The sequence below is a fragment of the Antrostomus carolinensis genome, unplaced genomic scaffold, assembly GCF_000700745.2.
Source record: "Antrostomus carolinensis isolate BGI_N321 unplaced genomic scaffold, ASM70074v2 scaffold18586, whole genome shotgun sequence".
Classification (NCBI taxonomy): Eukaryota; Metazoa; Chordata; class Aves; order Caprimulgiformes; family Caprimulgidae; genus Antrostomus; species Antrostomus carolinensis.
The window spans coordinates 17,410-32,301 of record NW_010322702.1 but is presented as its reverse complement, the minus strand read 5'-3'; the positions used below and the strand labels follow the sequence as shown (position 1 = coordinate 32,301).

At 40.4% G+C, this 14,892-nt stretch overlaps 1 protein-coding gene across 1 annotated transcript in view; it reads left to right on the top strand.

Annotated features, from left to right (window-relative positions):
- Nucleotides 1–14,892, top strand: part of ELMOD1 (ELMO domain containing 1) — a 29,828-nt gene that overhangs the window by 3,449 nt on the left and 11,487 nt on the right. Inside the window, exons 2-5 of the mRNA XM_010170342.1 lie at nucleotides 7,421–7,566; nucleotides 7,720–7,748; nucleotides 8,340–8,437; nucleotides 12,498–12,627. Coding sequence (XP_010168644.1) covers nucleotides 7,421–7,566; nucleotides 7,720–7,748; nucleotides 8,340–8,437; nucleotides 12,498–12,627 — 403 coding nt within the window. The remainder of the gene's footprint in view (nucleotides 1–7,420; nucleotides 7,567–7,719; nucleotides 7,749–8,339; nucleotides 8,438–12,497; nucleotides 12,628–14,892) is intronic.

Sequence of the window (14,892 nt, the reverse complement as noted above, 5' to 3'; positions counted from 1 at the left end):
AGAACAATAGACAAGTATGCAATATCTCTGCAAACTTATGGCATAATGTTTTATTGACTTTGATATGTGTGTTTACTTGAGATGTGGGGTGGGTGGTTTGGTTTTGGGGTTTTTTGTTTGTTTGTGTGTGATTTTTCTCTTTAAGACATACCCTGAAAAGTAGTCTTTATCTGTTGCAAAATGTTTCAACTCTGAAGTTACCTATCTTTGCTAACAGTCACCACCTCTAACTGGAAAACTTAAAAAAATGTGTCTCATGGTACATTTCTAACATAAAGTTCAGCCATTGAATGAGACTATGATTAAAAAGATAGGAGAAGATACATGTTGTGGTGCCCTGTAGTAAGACTACTTTTAATAAACTCAAGTCCTACAGCATTTGAACAATTGCAAAACTTCACATTAAGTCCTAAATTGAACTGGTTGCTTCTATAATCTCATTTCTCAGTCTGAATTACTTCCTCTATTCGTGGCTTTGCCAGGACTGTATTGCACATCTGAATAGTGAAGAAAGGGGCTGTGCTTACACAAACAGTGGCTACTTTGACATCTACATCTTTTGTAAGAATATAATTTTATTAGACTGGGAGATTCTTAATGTAACAGAAGTCCACATCTGGCTTTTCATCTACCTGCTTTCAATAACTGCTGCTTTCTTGTAGAAGCAGCAGCTTTTACAAAATAGACAGTCCAGTACTTGAAATAACTCTTAAATCCCTAAATTTAGGGGAGTGCTGTTGGCCAGTAAACTACAGGACTGTTACACTCATGTCTCTAATCCAAGGTGATGTCGTAGCTGTTCTAAGTTTATTTTCTTTCTCAGCTTTCTCTGATGTGAATTATTCCTAAAGTCCAAAATACTATTTATGAAATAATAAAACTATTCCTCAGTTAAATACTTAATATTTCTGTACTTTCTTTTTTGTAAAGGGCTTTTGAGGAGTCTGTCAGCAACACTTCCACTTTGACTAATTTAAACATCTGAAATAATAACAACTTGGAGAACCAACTGTAGCAGACACTTAAGTTTTTTTCAGTAAATCCTAGAAACTTGACACCTTCTCTTGATCTACTGCAAAACAGTCTGTAAGCGCTAGCAGGTTTTAAGCATAAGTTCTGTCTTACTGAAGTCATATCAGATAAAATGAAAATCAAGTCAGCAAAAAGCAAGAGCAGGGGAAGTGTGGAAAATTGCTGTTAAAAACTACTCTTAGTCTTCCTTAGTTGCCACGGTGACTTGCTTTCATGTCTAAATGGAGAGATAGGGGGGATTTCAGTTGTCAAGTCTGCAAAGGCACAGAATGAAAAAAAATTATTGTGTTTTGAAGGAGCTAATAGCAGGTTTGCCTATGGCAGAAGCAGTGGATGGTACATTACTTCTTGGTTAACCTTGAACACGAACTCTTAATTTATACAAATAAACCAAAGATGGTCAAGTTAATTAGCTCCTAACAGAGTATTATCACTTGCTTACTCACCTGTTTGGACAGCTTGTCATCTATAACTCATTCGTGTGTCCTTGTTTTCTCAAGCCAGGATCAGAATTCTCAGGGAGGAAACTGATGTGTAGCACTTTCTTCTCTGAGCTGAGTGTGTCCTTCAGGAAAAATATTTGTGTAAGAGTCTTTCCTATCCATAGGACCTAAAACAGGACACAGAGGAAAGAAAATGATGTGTAAGTAGCTTCAGTAAGGAATTTTTTTTTTTTTTTTTTAACCAGTTTTGGGTTCTGGCTTTTGCTTGCCTTTTTTTTCCCCCACAGTTTTAAGTCCAGTCACTAGCATTGGGTATTTAGTTGAAGTTTTCATTTTACCAAAAGTATTTGTTCTGTTTGTTACTAGCTCTGAAAATACTAAAATTCTGAAATTACCAGGAGGAGGAAATAAGCCTCTTCTGTTTCAAAAATGTTGCACAGTAATTAATCTCTACTTCCCTTCTTATACCTACATTTTGCTATTTAGGCCAGCATACCTCACACAGGAAGGAGCTTCACAGAAATACTAGAAAACTTTGGAAACCTTTTTTCAATGTTGCTCCTGCCTGTTTATCATGGAGAAGGCTGGCTAGAGCCAGCCACAGTTAAATAAAAAGCCAGGTCAGCCACTCTGAAATGTAAATTCTAATCACCATCACGTGTGCCATTCCCAACAGAGTGACCCACATCAGTTGGGCTAGTTGGGCAAACTTTGAGATGCCTTGCTGAGAACCACTTCTGTCCTTCCCTTTGCAATGTCAGGGTGTGAAACAACATGCTCAGTTCTCTCTGCTTCTTGCTGCCATGTGCTTCCTTAGCCCAGGCAGAGCAGCATATGCTGTGGAGAATAGAAGTGCTGCGACGGCAGCAGTGGTAGATTTACTTTGTGCTCTTTTTGGCTCTAAATTTCTCTGTGTCTTGCAAGGATCCTAGTAATTGTAGAACCCCCTTTCTTCATCCTCTCCCTCACAGAAGAGAGCTCTCCAGAATCTCTGCTAAGCCCCATTATTGCTGATACAAATTGGTTGCTTGCTTGGTTTTGTAGCATTCCTAATAGTCCTTGCAAGGTACTGACTGCCTAATTCTTTTTGGTTGAAACTGTTCTCAGCAGAAAATTAGAGCTGAGAAGTGGTGACATACAGCAGAGGAGAGAGGAAAGAGTTAAAAGTAGAAGAGCAAGGAAGATGGAGAGGTGAAATAGATGCTTATACCAGCCCTTAACTGATGTTTGCTAATTATACAGAAGAAACCTTTACACTTCTGTGGCACTTCAGGCTATCGTGGTGGTAGATTTAAGCACTGGGTAGTATTCCATAAGTCTTTTCCAGACATGAAAGGGAATATGTACTCATTTCAGAATGTTTTGTTGTTTTGTCTTTTTTTTTTTTTTTTCCCCATGGAAGCCAGGTAATAAATACATTTTCCTGTAGTATTAACTTCAGAGTTTAGTGACCCTTTCTGTGAGTCAAGTTGGCAGAACGATGCTGAGTTGTGTTGGTATTGCTCAGGAGCTAACAGGTACCTTCACAGTATCACAGAACATTAGGGTTTGGAAGGGACCTCGAAAGATCATCTAGTCCAATCCCCCTGCCGGAGCAGGAACCTAAATGAGATCACACAGGAAGGCGTCCAGGCAGGTTTTGAATGTCTCTAGAGAAGGAGACTCCACAACCTCCCTGGGCAGCATGTTCCAGTGCTCTCGACTGGGAATGTGTAACCCTGATTTCTCAGGGGAGGATGGCTGCACGAGTTTCCACTCATACAGTATCCTTGGCAAGGGAACCACCTGTTGACTGAGGCTGTGTGCATCAGCATCTTATTATGCAGGATTTTCTTTGTTTTACCTCAATAAATGTTCATATGAACTCTTGTAATGCACTTCGCCTGTATAAACACAAATCTGTAGGTCTGTACATCTGCATGTAATACAGGAGGAGGAGAAGGAGCTTGTACTGGGATAGGGAAGAGCAGAGTGCAAGTCTCTGAGGAACACCTTCATATCTGTAATATTTGTAATCTTAAGCTCACATCGGGATCTGAAGCATCATGTATATGACTACACAAACTGCTAGTGAAGCATGCTATTTTCTGTGCTGAGAAAACCTTCAAAGGCAAGCAGGGGACAAAAAAAAGAGAGAGAGAAGAAGGAAAAAAAAAAGGCAGAAGAGGTTTTGTGGAGACCAGCTTGGGAATTGGGCTCTAAAACCAGAAGCTAGTGCCATAGTCAGACACGTGGCTCATGCTACACTTCCCTGTGGGTTCTGGTTCATGATGCTCTGTATGTCTCGTTTTAGTGCTGCCAGTGTCTCCTCTTTGCTTACATGAACTGAAGTCTGTAGTGGCTAAAGTAAAACTTGTCTTATTTAATCACTAGTGTGCTTTTATTACAGGACTTCTACAAGCAAGATTTCCCTTTTATAAAGAACAACCCCTTGAAACCAAACTTGTGTTACTTTTTATGCCGTTCATATCACAACTGGAAGATTCCAACTGTTGTAAGCTTGAGATGGCTGAGTAGTAGAAAATTGAAGGTATCCACAAAGGCTAACTTTCTATAAGCTACCTAGTCAAAACTAGTGTTTGTCTGCTTTATTAGTAAGAGCTGCTAAATATATTTTAGTGAATCACAGACGTAGTGCCGTGTGTGTGCCGTAGTGACATTTTTTTTTTTTACCAGATGCATTTTTATTAGTTAATGTTTATGTGAAACATAGCCAAAGCAAACTTCAGTGGGGAAGGTGGTTGCAACCATGGAAGATCACAGCTCTATCCCTTTTAGAGTTTTTCCTTTGATTTGCAAATCTTTTATTGATCCTAAAGGCAGCAACAGAAAATTCTAATGCACCTAAAAACTTCCCTCCCACACCCTGAAATTTATCCACATCACACAACACAGTAAGAAACAAGGTTTTGAGTAATGAAATGGCTTGTGATGTTTCGGCACTGGAGGCAATTAAGTGTAGGCATGAATTTCTTAAAGGAGGTGTGTTTTTTGTGGGAGCTATCTTGCTCATTAGGAGGAAGTTTTCTCACATGAGCTGTTGACATGAAATGAGTCCTCCCTTCTTTCCATATAAACAAGCTCTCAGGGTAGTGAGTTGCTCTAGTAGAGACCTAACCTTTGGAAACAAAGCAGGCCAAAAGAAAGCAAGTTTAACTTTGACTACAAATAAATGCACGGTGAAAACGCAGAACTTTGTTTTACTACACTCAACCTTCCAGTTTGGCATTAGTCTTGTGTATTAATTTCTCTGGACCTTCAGCCCAAGTACAGAGCTGGGCTGTGCTGAGGAGGCTGAAAAACTGCTATAGGTTTTGTTTGGATTTTTCAGGGGTGATGGACTAGTCAAATCTGTGAAGGCTGATATCAAATGTCAGCTGGAAAACCAAAATGCCCAGTGTTAACCTGGGGGTTTTTTCAAGACACTATTAAAGGTTGCAGTTGGAGGCATTAGTCGACTTTGTGAGATTGACTCTTTAACTGACTTGGACTTCTGACTGTTAGAAACTGAAAAGAATGGCTGCTTTGCTGATTATGTTCTTGCCTCCTGATAACTGGACTTGTTCTTAATACTGAAGGTGATCACCTGCTGTGAAGCATGTACAAACTCCTCACAGTAGTGTGTTCTGGCACATCTTGGAGGGGAACGACACCCAGATATTTCAGTGTCAGCAGCTGAAACTTTTTTGCTTGTCTAAAACTTGATTCCAGTGTGGGAGTGATTCCTTGTTCTTTAGGTTTCACTTTGTGTCTAAAATAGAGGCTTCCTGTTGCATGAAGACAAGGGGGTTGCCTTCGTGCAGGCATTTGGGAGTGTTAAGTGAATTAACTAAAAGTGTGAAGATAAAGTGGATGCTTTTAAAGCATGTTAAATACTTGTGTGGATGCTCTCCATTTAGACATAAAATGTCTTTAGTTCCCTTAGTTTAATCCCCCTTCAAAAGGGATTAAGCTAAAGTGAACATAAAGCAGATTAAACTCCTGTGTGGACATTAACGTGAGTTAACGTATCTTCCCTTCCCTGAATGTCCTCTACACCATGCCCTCCAGAATACTTTAGGAAGTGATGGAGCTTTTCAAGCTTTATTAAAGCTATAACTGATTTGAGTATCTGCAATTCAGTACTTCAGAATAACCAACACACTCCATTGAAAAGGATAATACGGAGTTGCCTAACAAATAACTGTCCTTTGAAAGCATCAACAGCATGTGGAGGGGTTAATGGGCTAATGATGACTGCTCATACACACAGGCGTAGAACATATTGGACTGAATTATTTTTGACCATTTAATAGCAAGCAAGTATATCAAAGCTGTATTGATGTTTTCCCATAATATATCATAGAATATAATCACAGAGAGGTTGAGGTTGGAAGGAACTTCTGGAGGTCATCTAGTCTATCCCCGCTGGTCTAGGAGGGCCACCTAGAGCCAGTTGCCCAGGACCATGTCCAGGTGGCAGTGTCCCTATTGTCAGGTCTTTGCAATTTGCCTTTTCTGAGATGTGCTTCTGAACCCAAGGACCCTGGGTGGGTCCTGCCCCAGCTCAGATCCTGGTGCATCCCATGGGAGTTGACAGTTGCGTAACGTGGCAAGATCTGTGCCTTTATAGCTGTAGAAACAAGAAAGCTAATTGTGTCCAAATAAGTTGTAGCCTATGAAATCTATTTTTGGGGTGCATTATGTAATGTGGGCTTTGTTAGCAGCTGCAATGCTAACAAACTTTAAAATAGAGCATTTCTCATGTGTGCAGTCTTTTTGAGGTTTTCATAGGATCACAGGATAGTTCAGGCCGAGAGGGACCTCAGCAGGTCTCTGGTCCAACCTCCTGCTCAGAGCAGGTCTGCTCTAAGGTCAGACCAGGCTGCTCAGAGCTTGTTCCAGTCAAGGCTCAACAAACCCTGAGGAAGGAGACTGCACAGCCTCTCTGGGCAACCTGTGCCACTACTTGACTGTCCTCATGGAGAAAAAGCTTCTCCTTTTATCTAAGCTGAGCCTCTTATGTTTCCACTAATGACTGTTGTCCCTTGTCTTCCTGCCCTGCACCACTGTGAAGAGCCTGGCTCTGTGTCCTCCATGATCTTTCCACAGGCACTGGGGTCTTGCTGTTAGGTCCCCTTGAAGCTGTTTCTGCTCCAGGTCGAACAAGCCCAGCTCTCCCAGCCTCTCCTTACAGGGTCTGTGCTCCAGCCCTACCATCTCAGGGGCTTCCACTGAAATCCATCTAGTTTGTCAGTCTGTCTTGTATTGCTGGGGCTCAAAACTGGATGCAGTATTTAAATAAAGGCTTTCTTGGCATACTGACAGTTCTGTACTTTGAGAAATTGCACAGCGTCAGCGTTGTACAAAAGCTGATCTTGGGAAGAACTGGCAGTCCTCGGGACAGGTTCTGAAACACCTTCTCTCCTGAAGGGGGAAAGCTTTGGTTTCCTTAATTGTCACTCTTCATTCTTAGGGACCTGCCATGAGTGTGGATTCATGTTTGTCAGGATAACCATCCACTCTGCTTGGAGCAGCTGGATGCAGAGGCAGAGCAGAGCCAGGGTGTAGCGGCTCCCTGCGTCCTCAGCAGCCGTGATAACAGCGTGAACTGTGCTCCCTTCTCATGTAGTCCTGGTTCCCTGAAGAATTAGTAGGAATTATACAGACTTTTAGTTTAAGGGGACAAAGAGCTTTCTAGAAATACTCTTTTGAGAACTCTGGAGTTGAGTTACTCTGTGCTTCCAGTTCTGGTGCTTTGTGTGTGGTTTGTTTTATTGGCTGAGACTAAAAAGCGTGATTTAACACTTACCAGGATAAACGTTTCCAGTGTGAATGCTGCTTTTGCTTCAAAGGTGCCTTTAGGCAACGAGACTTTGGGGTGAGGAAGTACCTTCTGTTTGGGTGGAGACCTTGTTGAAACAAACTCTGCTCAAGATTTATTTTCAGGCTTCTTCTTTTGCCAGGATGTTTCTCCAGGTATGCCTGTACTTCTACTGCAAATGTTTGTGGCGCTGCCTGAAATTTGTGGTCAGGAAACTAACAGGTCGCTGTGAATTGCAAAGGATCTGTTACAACACCAAACCTGGAGCTGCTAGAACTATGAAAATAGGTAACTGCAAAATACTTAGTTCCACATGCCTTTGTACTTTTCTGCATGGGCTAATAGCATGACTTAATTCTTATAAATAAATAAATTGTTAAATTAATTCAATATAAACTTGGCTTGTCTGACATAATGCTTTCAAATCTTGTTCTCTTTCAGAGGCATCACTGAAAGGTTCAAAAAGTAAGGTGAGTGAAAGATCCCATCACTCACCTTTTTTTTGTGTCCTGTGCAGTTGGTTTGTTCAGTCTGCTGTTTGCTCAACCCAAAAAATAACTTTAAGGTTTGATAAGATTTTCCATTAAAACCATCTTCTAATGAAGAGAGTCTTGTGTCTGCAATGGCAGGTGACTTTCCAGGGGCATCTCTACGAAGTGCAGTGACGTTCAAGAGAAAGGAAGAATGTTTTACTGTGTTACTGCAGTGTGTTGGGAGGAGGGGTGTCAAATGAAGGCTAGCAATTCCAGTGTAATTAGGCAGATGGTCTGAAACTGCTTCTTAATCAAAGGCATCAGTGCAGATCATCTTCACTGGCAGCTGCCACAGAAATGCAATAGACAGACTACAAGGGCATGGCAAAGCGACTCAAGTTCTGCATAGGGCTAGTACTCTGAAACTAGTCAGTAGAGTTGAATAGGCTGGAAAGGTCTGTATATATAGTGAGTTGGATATTCTGGGCTCTTAATCTAGAAGCTTTTAGGTATCAAATTTACCATTGTTAACCTCTGTTGAATAACTTCCAGAAGAATTAATATTACGCGTTTAAAACTTCTTTTTAGCGGCTGCAAACTTCAGTAAGTGTTCACCCTGATGCTATTGAAAAAACTATCGATGACATCATGGAGCTGAAAAGGATTAATCCAGATATAAATCCACAGTAAGTTCATGGTTTCCTTACAAAACGAATGCAAATTATTGATTTCTTCAGTGCCTAGGTCCATGGAGAACTGTTTCTCCGTAGCTATTGTGGCACACAATTTGAAGATGAATTCTGTTTCTCAGCATAGAACTCCAACTAAGCTTTGCTGTCAATACACTGATGGAAAAATGAACAATCTTATATGGTGACTGTAATAGGCAAGTCCTGAATCTATCTATCTGCTTCCTGAATCATGCCGTCTTAGTGTATTGTTGATGCATTGATTTATGGGGGCCACTTCCCCAGGGATAAAATACCACCAAGGTAGGTGGTCCTGGCAGTGATGGCTTCTTAGTAAGGCTGTGTGCAGCCTTTTGAGTAGGGAAGAAATCATCCTGTTGTAACCAATATAAACAGTATACTGGTTTACATTTTAAAACTGCCTTTAATTATCCAAACATAAGTTTTAATGCTGCAACATAGCTGATCATGTTTCAATGCTACAAGATGTTAGTGGCAAGGAGATATTGACAGCAAACCATTAAATTTACAAGCGTGTATTTCAAGAGTGATAACACTTTTGTGGTTGCCTTACCTCTTAGCCCTTACCTTAAGGTGCAAGATGGTCTAGGTCAGGAATCAGTGGGAGAAATGTTGAGGGTTGTATTATTCAGATGATCAGTCTGAGGTTCACTTCTCTTCCCAAACTTGAAATTGATATACATAATCCAAAATAGGCATCCAGAAATTGTTAGCTGCTTTTCTTTAAGTGGTCAGCAGAATCAACAGGTAAGGTAGTCCCAAGGTCTTGCTGCACCAACGAAACCCAAAAAGCTCAGCTGGAAAAGATTTTGGTTTTTTTTTTTTGTCTCATTACAGGAATGACCCTGCAGCCCTACCCCTGAGTGAAAAGGACAGTAACTGGGTAGTCTTAAAATGAGGCTTCACTGATCATAAAGGAAATAGAGCACACAGGGTATCTCTCTAACTTGAGAGAGAACTGTTGTAGACATGACCACTGTCCACCTGGATTGAAGTGAATAAATTAAAGAAGGGAAGAAATTAAGAGAAACAAAACAAAGAAAATATCCCATTCTCATAGATCAGAAGCCCTGTGAAGTTTTTCTGGGAGTGGGCCTAAAGCTTTTCCAGGGGTGTCACTTCATGGGACCTTACCCATGTGATCTTCAAAGTGGGAGTGATGAAAGAGCAGCTGCTTCAAGTGGATGCGAGGCCATGCTGAGAGGCTGCCTCTCTGAGGAGGGTGTCACAGCTCTGATAGCTGGAATTCATAAAAAAATCAGCAATGGCAAAATTAGTGAAGGTGACATATGAGGAAAAACTGCAGGATGTAAATGTGCACAGCTCAGAGCCTGGCCTGTGGACATCTGTAACTGCAGCGTTAGCAAGCAGGCTAATTCAAGTACTCACTTCTCAGTGGTGAACCCTTGGGTAACTGGGTGGAATAATTCCAAGAAAAAAAACAATGAATTAATTAAAATAGTATTTTTATGACACTGGAGATCACCATCTGATTCTCCTCATGGCATTGCCTTTGGCTTCTGAAAAGATGCTGTCTTCCAGAAGAGAGAGTGCAGAGGTGCAAATTACTTCTGCTTGCTTGAATCAGGTCCTCCAACTTTAAGTTACATTTTGAGTGATTTGGTCCTAGTATTTAAAAAAAAACCCAAAACAACTATTTTTAGTTTAATCCAGCTGGTGTTCCTATGCCTAGCACAGGATTAATTGTTTCTAGACTAGAACCCTTGCACTCAACATTTTACAGGACTGAGCCTTTCACACTCCACTCCCCCAGTTTGGTGAAATATCTCTTTAAAACAGAGAGAAATAAGGACCTGGGATGTGCAAGGTGGTACCACATATATAGAAACATACCTTGACACTAATTAGTTCCTTATATTAAATTATTCACTGTTCCACTAAAGTGTCTACACTGAAGTTTTACTTGTGAGCCGTTTATTTTATACTATTTTTTTCTGGAGAAACTTCAGCAAAAGCAGGTCAGCTATTTCTTTAGACGTAACGGCTTACCTACTCTTGAACATAAAAAAACCTACATCCAAACTGTTTTGTTTAGAAGCTCTGACCTTTCCTTGTATAGTAGAGACTTTAAACATCTTGGGGTAAGGACAAAGGGCCGTGTGTCATACTATAAGTGTTTCTGCAAATCTCTATGCATTCGGTTTTGTTGCTGTAGCATCTGCCATGGCCTGAAGACAGGGAGACCCTGTATCAGAGCCTCTGAGATAAATAACAGTGTGTATGTCTAGTGGTGGGAGCAAGTAGGCTGAACAACCGGGTGGTGTTACTCGCAGTCTGCACTGACTACAGTAGCAGTCCATTAAATACTCCCAGTTTTGGACTCACCTCCATCTCCTGGAGTACCTAGAGCCGAGTGAGGTGGGGGTGCAAGCACAGGCAGGTTGCTCTTGTACTCTGAGAACTGCTACCACAGCACACAGGTGGCAGGGAGGAGGCGTGGGGCATCAGCAGCTCAGTCGTGTCCTCTGCGTGGTGCAGCTGGGGCCAGGAGGAGAGCAAAAGCTTAATGAGTGGGGAAACTAATTCTCCCACCCCTGCCCCTGCTCCATGGATAATGTTGCACAAAGCCTTTAACTGGCTGTAGCTGAAGTGTGAACATGGCTTGCTTTTTATATGTTGTGCAGCTTGGAACCTTAAAATATATTTATTTATTTAATGTCAAATTGCTCTTCTTTGCCACTGCCTGTGGTATTCTGCTCTAAACTATGCTGAGGTTATAGAGTAGTTAAAAACGTGAGCACTACAGCAATTCACATGCAATCTCATCAGGCTTTTCAGCTTTCTTTGAAATGCAGCCTTTTTTTAAAACTGTAGGGTATAGCAAGCTTTTTTGTTTGTTTGTTTAAAAAGGGGGAAGGAAAAAAAAAACAAAGGAAAATACTGTGTAGGTTATTCCAAAAGGGTTATAGCCACAAATAGCATGAAATTGCAGCAAGAGAAATGGCCTAATGATATCTCTGATTCTGTAGATTAATCTCAAAAGATAAGCAATGAAAATCCTTCTGCTCAGAAAATTTAGCAGTATTATGGAATAAACAAAATGTTTCATATTTCAAACAAGACAGATGAGGAACCTGTGCAGCTTAATATTAGTGCAGCCTGTGTTCCACAGAGAAATGAGGATACAGATCTAACTGTGCTCTCCAAATTCATACTTTTTTTTTGCATTCAGATAACTTCAGACATTATTAAAAATTAAAGGGTTTATTCCCATATATAATTAAATATTCTTATGAGCATGGCAGTTGTGTACTGCATAACTTGTAGTTAATATTATAAAATCTTAAACCTAAAATTAAAACAGTCTTTGTAATTTAAAGGCTTGGAAGCCACGTGTTTGGTGGGGTTTTTTAGTTTGGTTTTTGGGGTTTTTTTTTTTAATTTTGTTGTCTGTGGTTGGTTTTTTTTAACAATGCATCAGGAAATATAAAATCTGTGTTGCAATGAAAAGAGAGCCATTATGGTGATTCTTAACATGAGACTGGAAAAAAAAAGCTGCCTAGAGGCAGATTTTTGAACTATATTACTTCAGGTTTTTGGCTTCTTTATGCAAGCTTTTGTGGCATGGAAGCAAAAGGAATATTTTTAGGTTTTTGCTGAATTCCCCCCCTTCGCCCCTTTTTAAGTTCACATCTCTGGTCTTGGGGCATTGTTTGAAAAGCTGCCATTTGAGTGAGAGAAAAGATTCAGTGATGTGTTTGTAGCAGGCATTCTGTGCAGCTGTGTATCGTTACAATGAGATTTCCATGTGTGAAAATTCATAGTTCAAAGACTTAAAAAATCCCAAATTTTATTATCTAAGGAAGGCACTAAATAAGACTATGCATTTCACAGGACCTTGTTTAATGTCATATTGATCTCTTGGAAATTATCCCATTGTAATTAAAGAGTTACACTATCAGTTCCTTGATGCAGCATTACTCATGTGAATTAAACAGGTATGTATGTGGTAGCGCTGTTTCATGGTTAACATATCATTGAGTTGGATTATGTTGCTCCTTTCCGCCCACCTCAGGTTGGGAGTATCTCTTCAGGCATGCCTGCTGCAGATTGTGGGGTACAGAAATCTGGTTGCAGAGGTAGAAAAGCTGCGCAGAGAGCCCTATGATTCGGAGAATCCGCAACATGAGGAAATGCTTCTCAAGGTAGGTGCTTACAGGTACTTATAGTGCATCCTTTTTCATGCCAGCTCCAAATGGCTTGGTTTATAAACCTCTTTAAAACATCGAGAGGTATTGTCACCTTCCTCTATCACGTACCTGTTTTAAGATTAGGCTACATAGCATACTAATTTAGTCTGGCTGTAACACCTGACACCTGACAAGCAAGCATCTCGTTCCCTGGTTGACGAATGCGTGTCCCTCGGCTGGACTATGTCTCGTTACTGGATACCCAGCTCTTACTGCAGATAACAGCTTTGCACTGTGAGCTCTGGGAAGATGAACGTATGTCCTACTTCAGTGCATGTTACTTCAAGATGAGAATGAAATTTTTCTCTCTTAACCAAAATAATAATTTTTTTTCCTAAATTTCTTGGATTTCTGAAGACATTGTCCATGTATCTCAATGGCAAACCTCTAGCTTTTATCATGTGGGATGAAAGGTTGGGAGAGGATAACTTAAACATTTACATTTAACAAATACGTTTTCAAATGAAAGCAAAATGAAACCGTTCTGTAGATAATGCATGCACGGTGATAAAAACCATACCAATTGCATTTTACATACTTCATGCTTTCAGGAAAGCCTTGCACTGGAGCAAACAATAAAATTATTTTTTTTTTAGGAAGATGATCTTGAAACCATAAGCAGTGGGAGAGCTTGAGAGCTCTTATATTAGAAAGGAATTGAGGAGATAAAGAGGGTGGAAAATAGTAGCCTAATAGCAAGTCCCAATATTTCTTCTGGTCCTATTTTTGAATGTAGCCAGTGCAATATCCTTCAGAGAAATCACAAAAAATACAGAATAATGATATTTTATCTTATCTGCAAGCAAAATGCCTTACAAAATTTTCAGGGGTCTTATAAAAACATACCACTTTTTTTTTTTTCCCCAACAAAAGTATTGAAAATTTAAACACTTTCATCAAACTTTGTTGGGATTTTTACAGTGCTTGATGGTGAAGCTGTCTTCCACTCTGCAGTTTGCTGTGTAGTGCCTTAAGTCACAGTGGGAGCTTTTGGAAATGTTACCTTCGTTACTTGGGCTTCCAGGCACTTCCAAAAATCCCACTAGGCATTTTATATAAGCACTTACAAATGCAAATAATTATTTCTAAATAAATAAATAAATGCCTCAAATGGTGAAAGAGTTCCTGTGGGTGTCTGGCAAACTGTGTTTAAAGGTGGGATCCTTGCTAGGAAATGGGAGTCTGACCAAGGAGTAGTCACAATCCAGAGCTGCACCTGAAGGAGTGCTTTAGCCACCAGGTAGGATGGGGCAGATGGACTCTTCTTGTTCAAGTCCTGCCCCTGTGCAAACCAAAAGCACAAATTTCTGGGGATTGAGTGGGTTTTAACTAAAAGGACACACAGATTTACCCAGTGAGGAGGCCTGTGCCTTGGAGGTCGGAGTTCCAGGTGCTAGTCTACAGTGTTGGTCACTGAAAATACCAGGTACCTGGCTGCAGGTTTAACTTGGCTCAAGGAAAGCATTCCTAAATGCATTGGGCATCTACACTGACCAGAGAGCAAGAAGTTGGGTCTGAGGATGGGACCACAGGTGAGAAGCACCAAGGAGCAGGCTGTGGTCACTTTCCTGGCCACCCAGCCTGTGAGGGCCAGGTCATGGTTCTTAGATGTTCCTGAGAGTCATGTCAGCAATGATGTGTAGTCACTTAAGTGCTTTAAAAACATAACTGCAGGAGAATAAAAGTGGAATGGAAACAGAGCATTTGTCTGACAGGAGATTAAGCAGTGCAACTTACGCTGTAAAATTAATAATGTTGAAGAAAGTATCAGTTTCACCATCTGCCTCCAGTGTAACCTGTGTATTAGCACTTGTTTACAGCAGGCGTTTTGCTTTTGCAAATTCTCATGTCAAATGGAAATGTATCCAAGGGTTTAATTTGGTTTCCAACCCACGCAGGGGAAGAATAGGCCACTTGGTTTTTATTCCTTCTAGATATTCTGCTAAGTGATCTCTGCAGTGGGTAATTCAAGTTCCTAATGTTTATCATTTATTCATGTTTACCAGGAGGGCACTTTATGAATGAAGGATTAACTTAATGTGATCGAACTAATGAATAATAGCGTATTTACTGTCAATGGATGAACAAATAAGATAGCAAATATGGCTTAAACAATGATGCTTTATGCAGTCATTACAAAGTTAAATCATTAAAGTTTTAACCTTCCTGAGGCACTTCATTTTAAATGCAGTTAGAATTGCTAAAATTAATACAATTTCT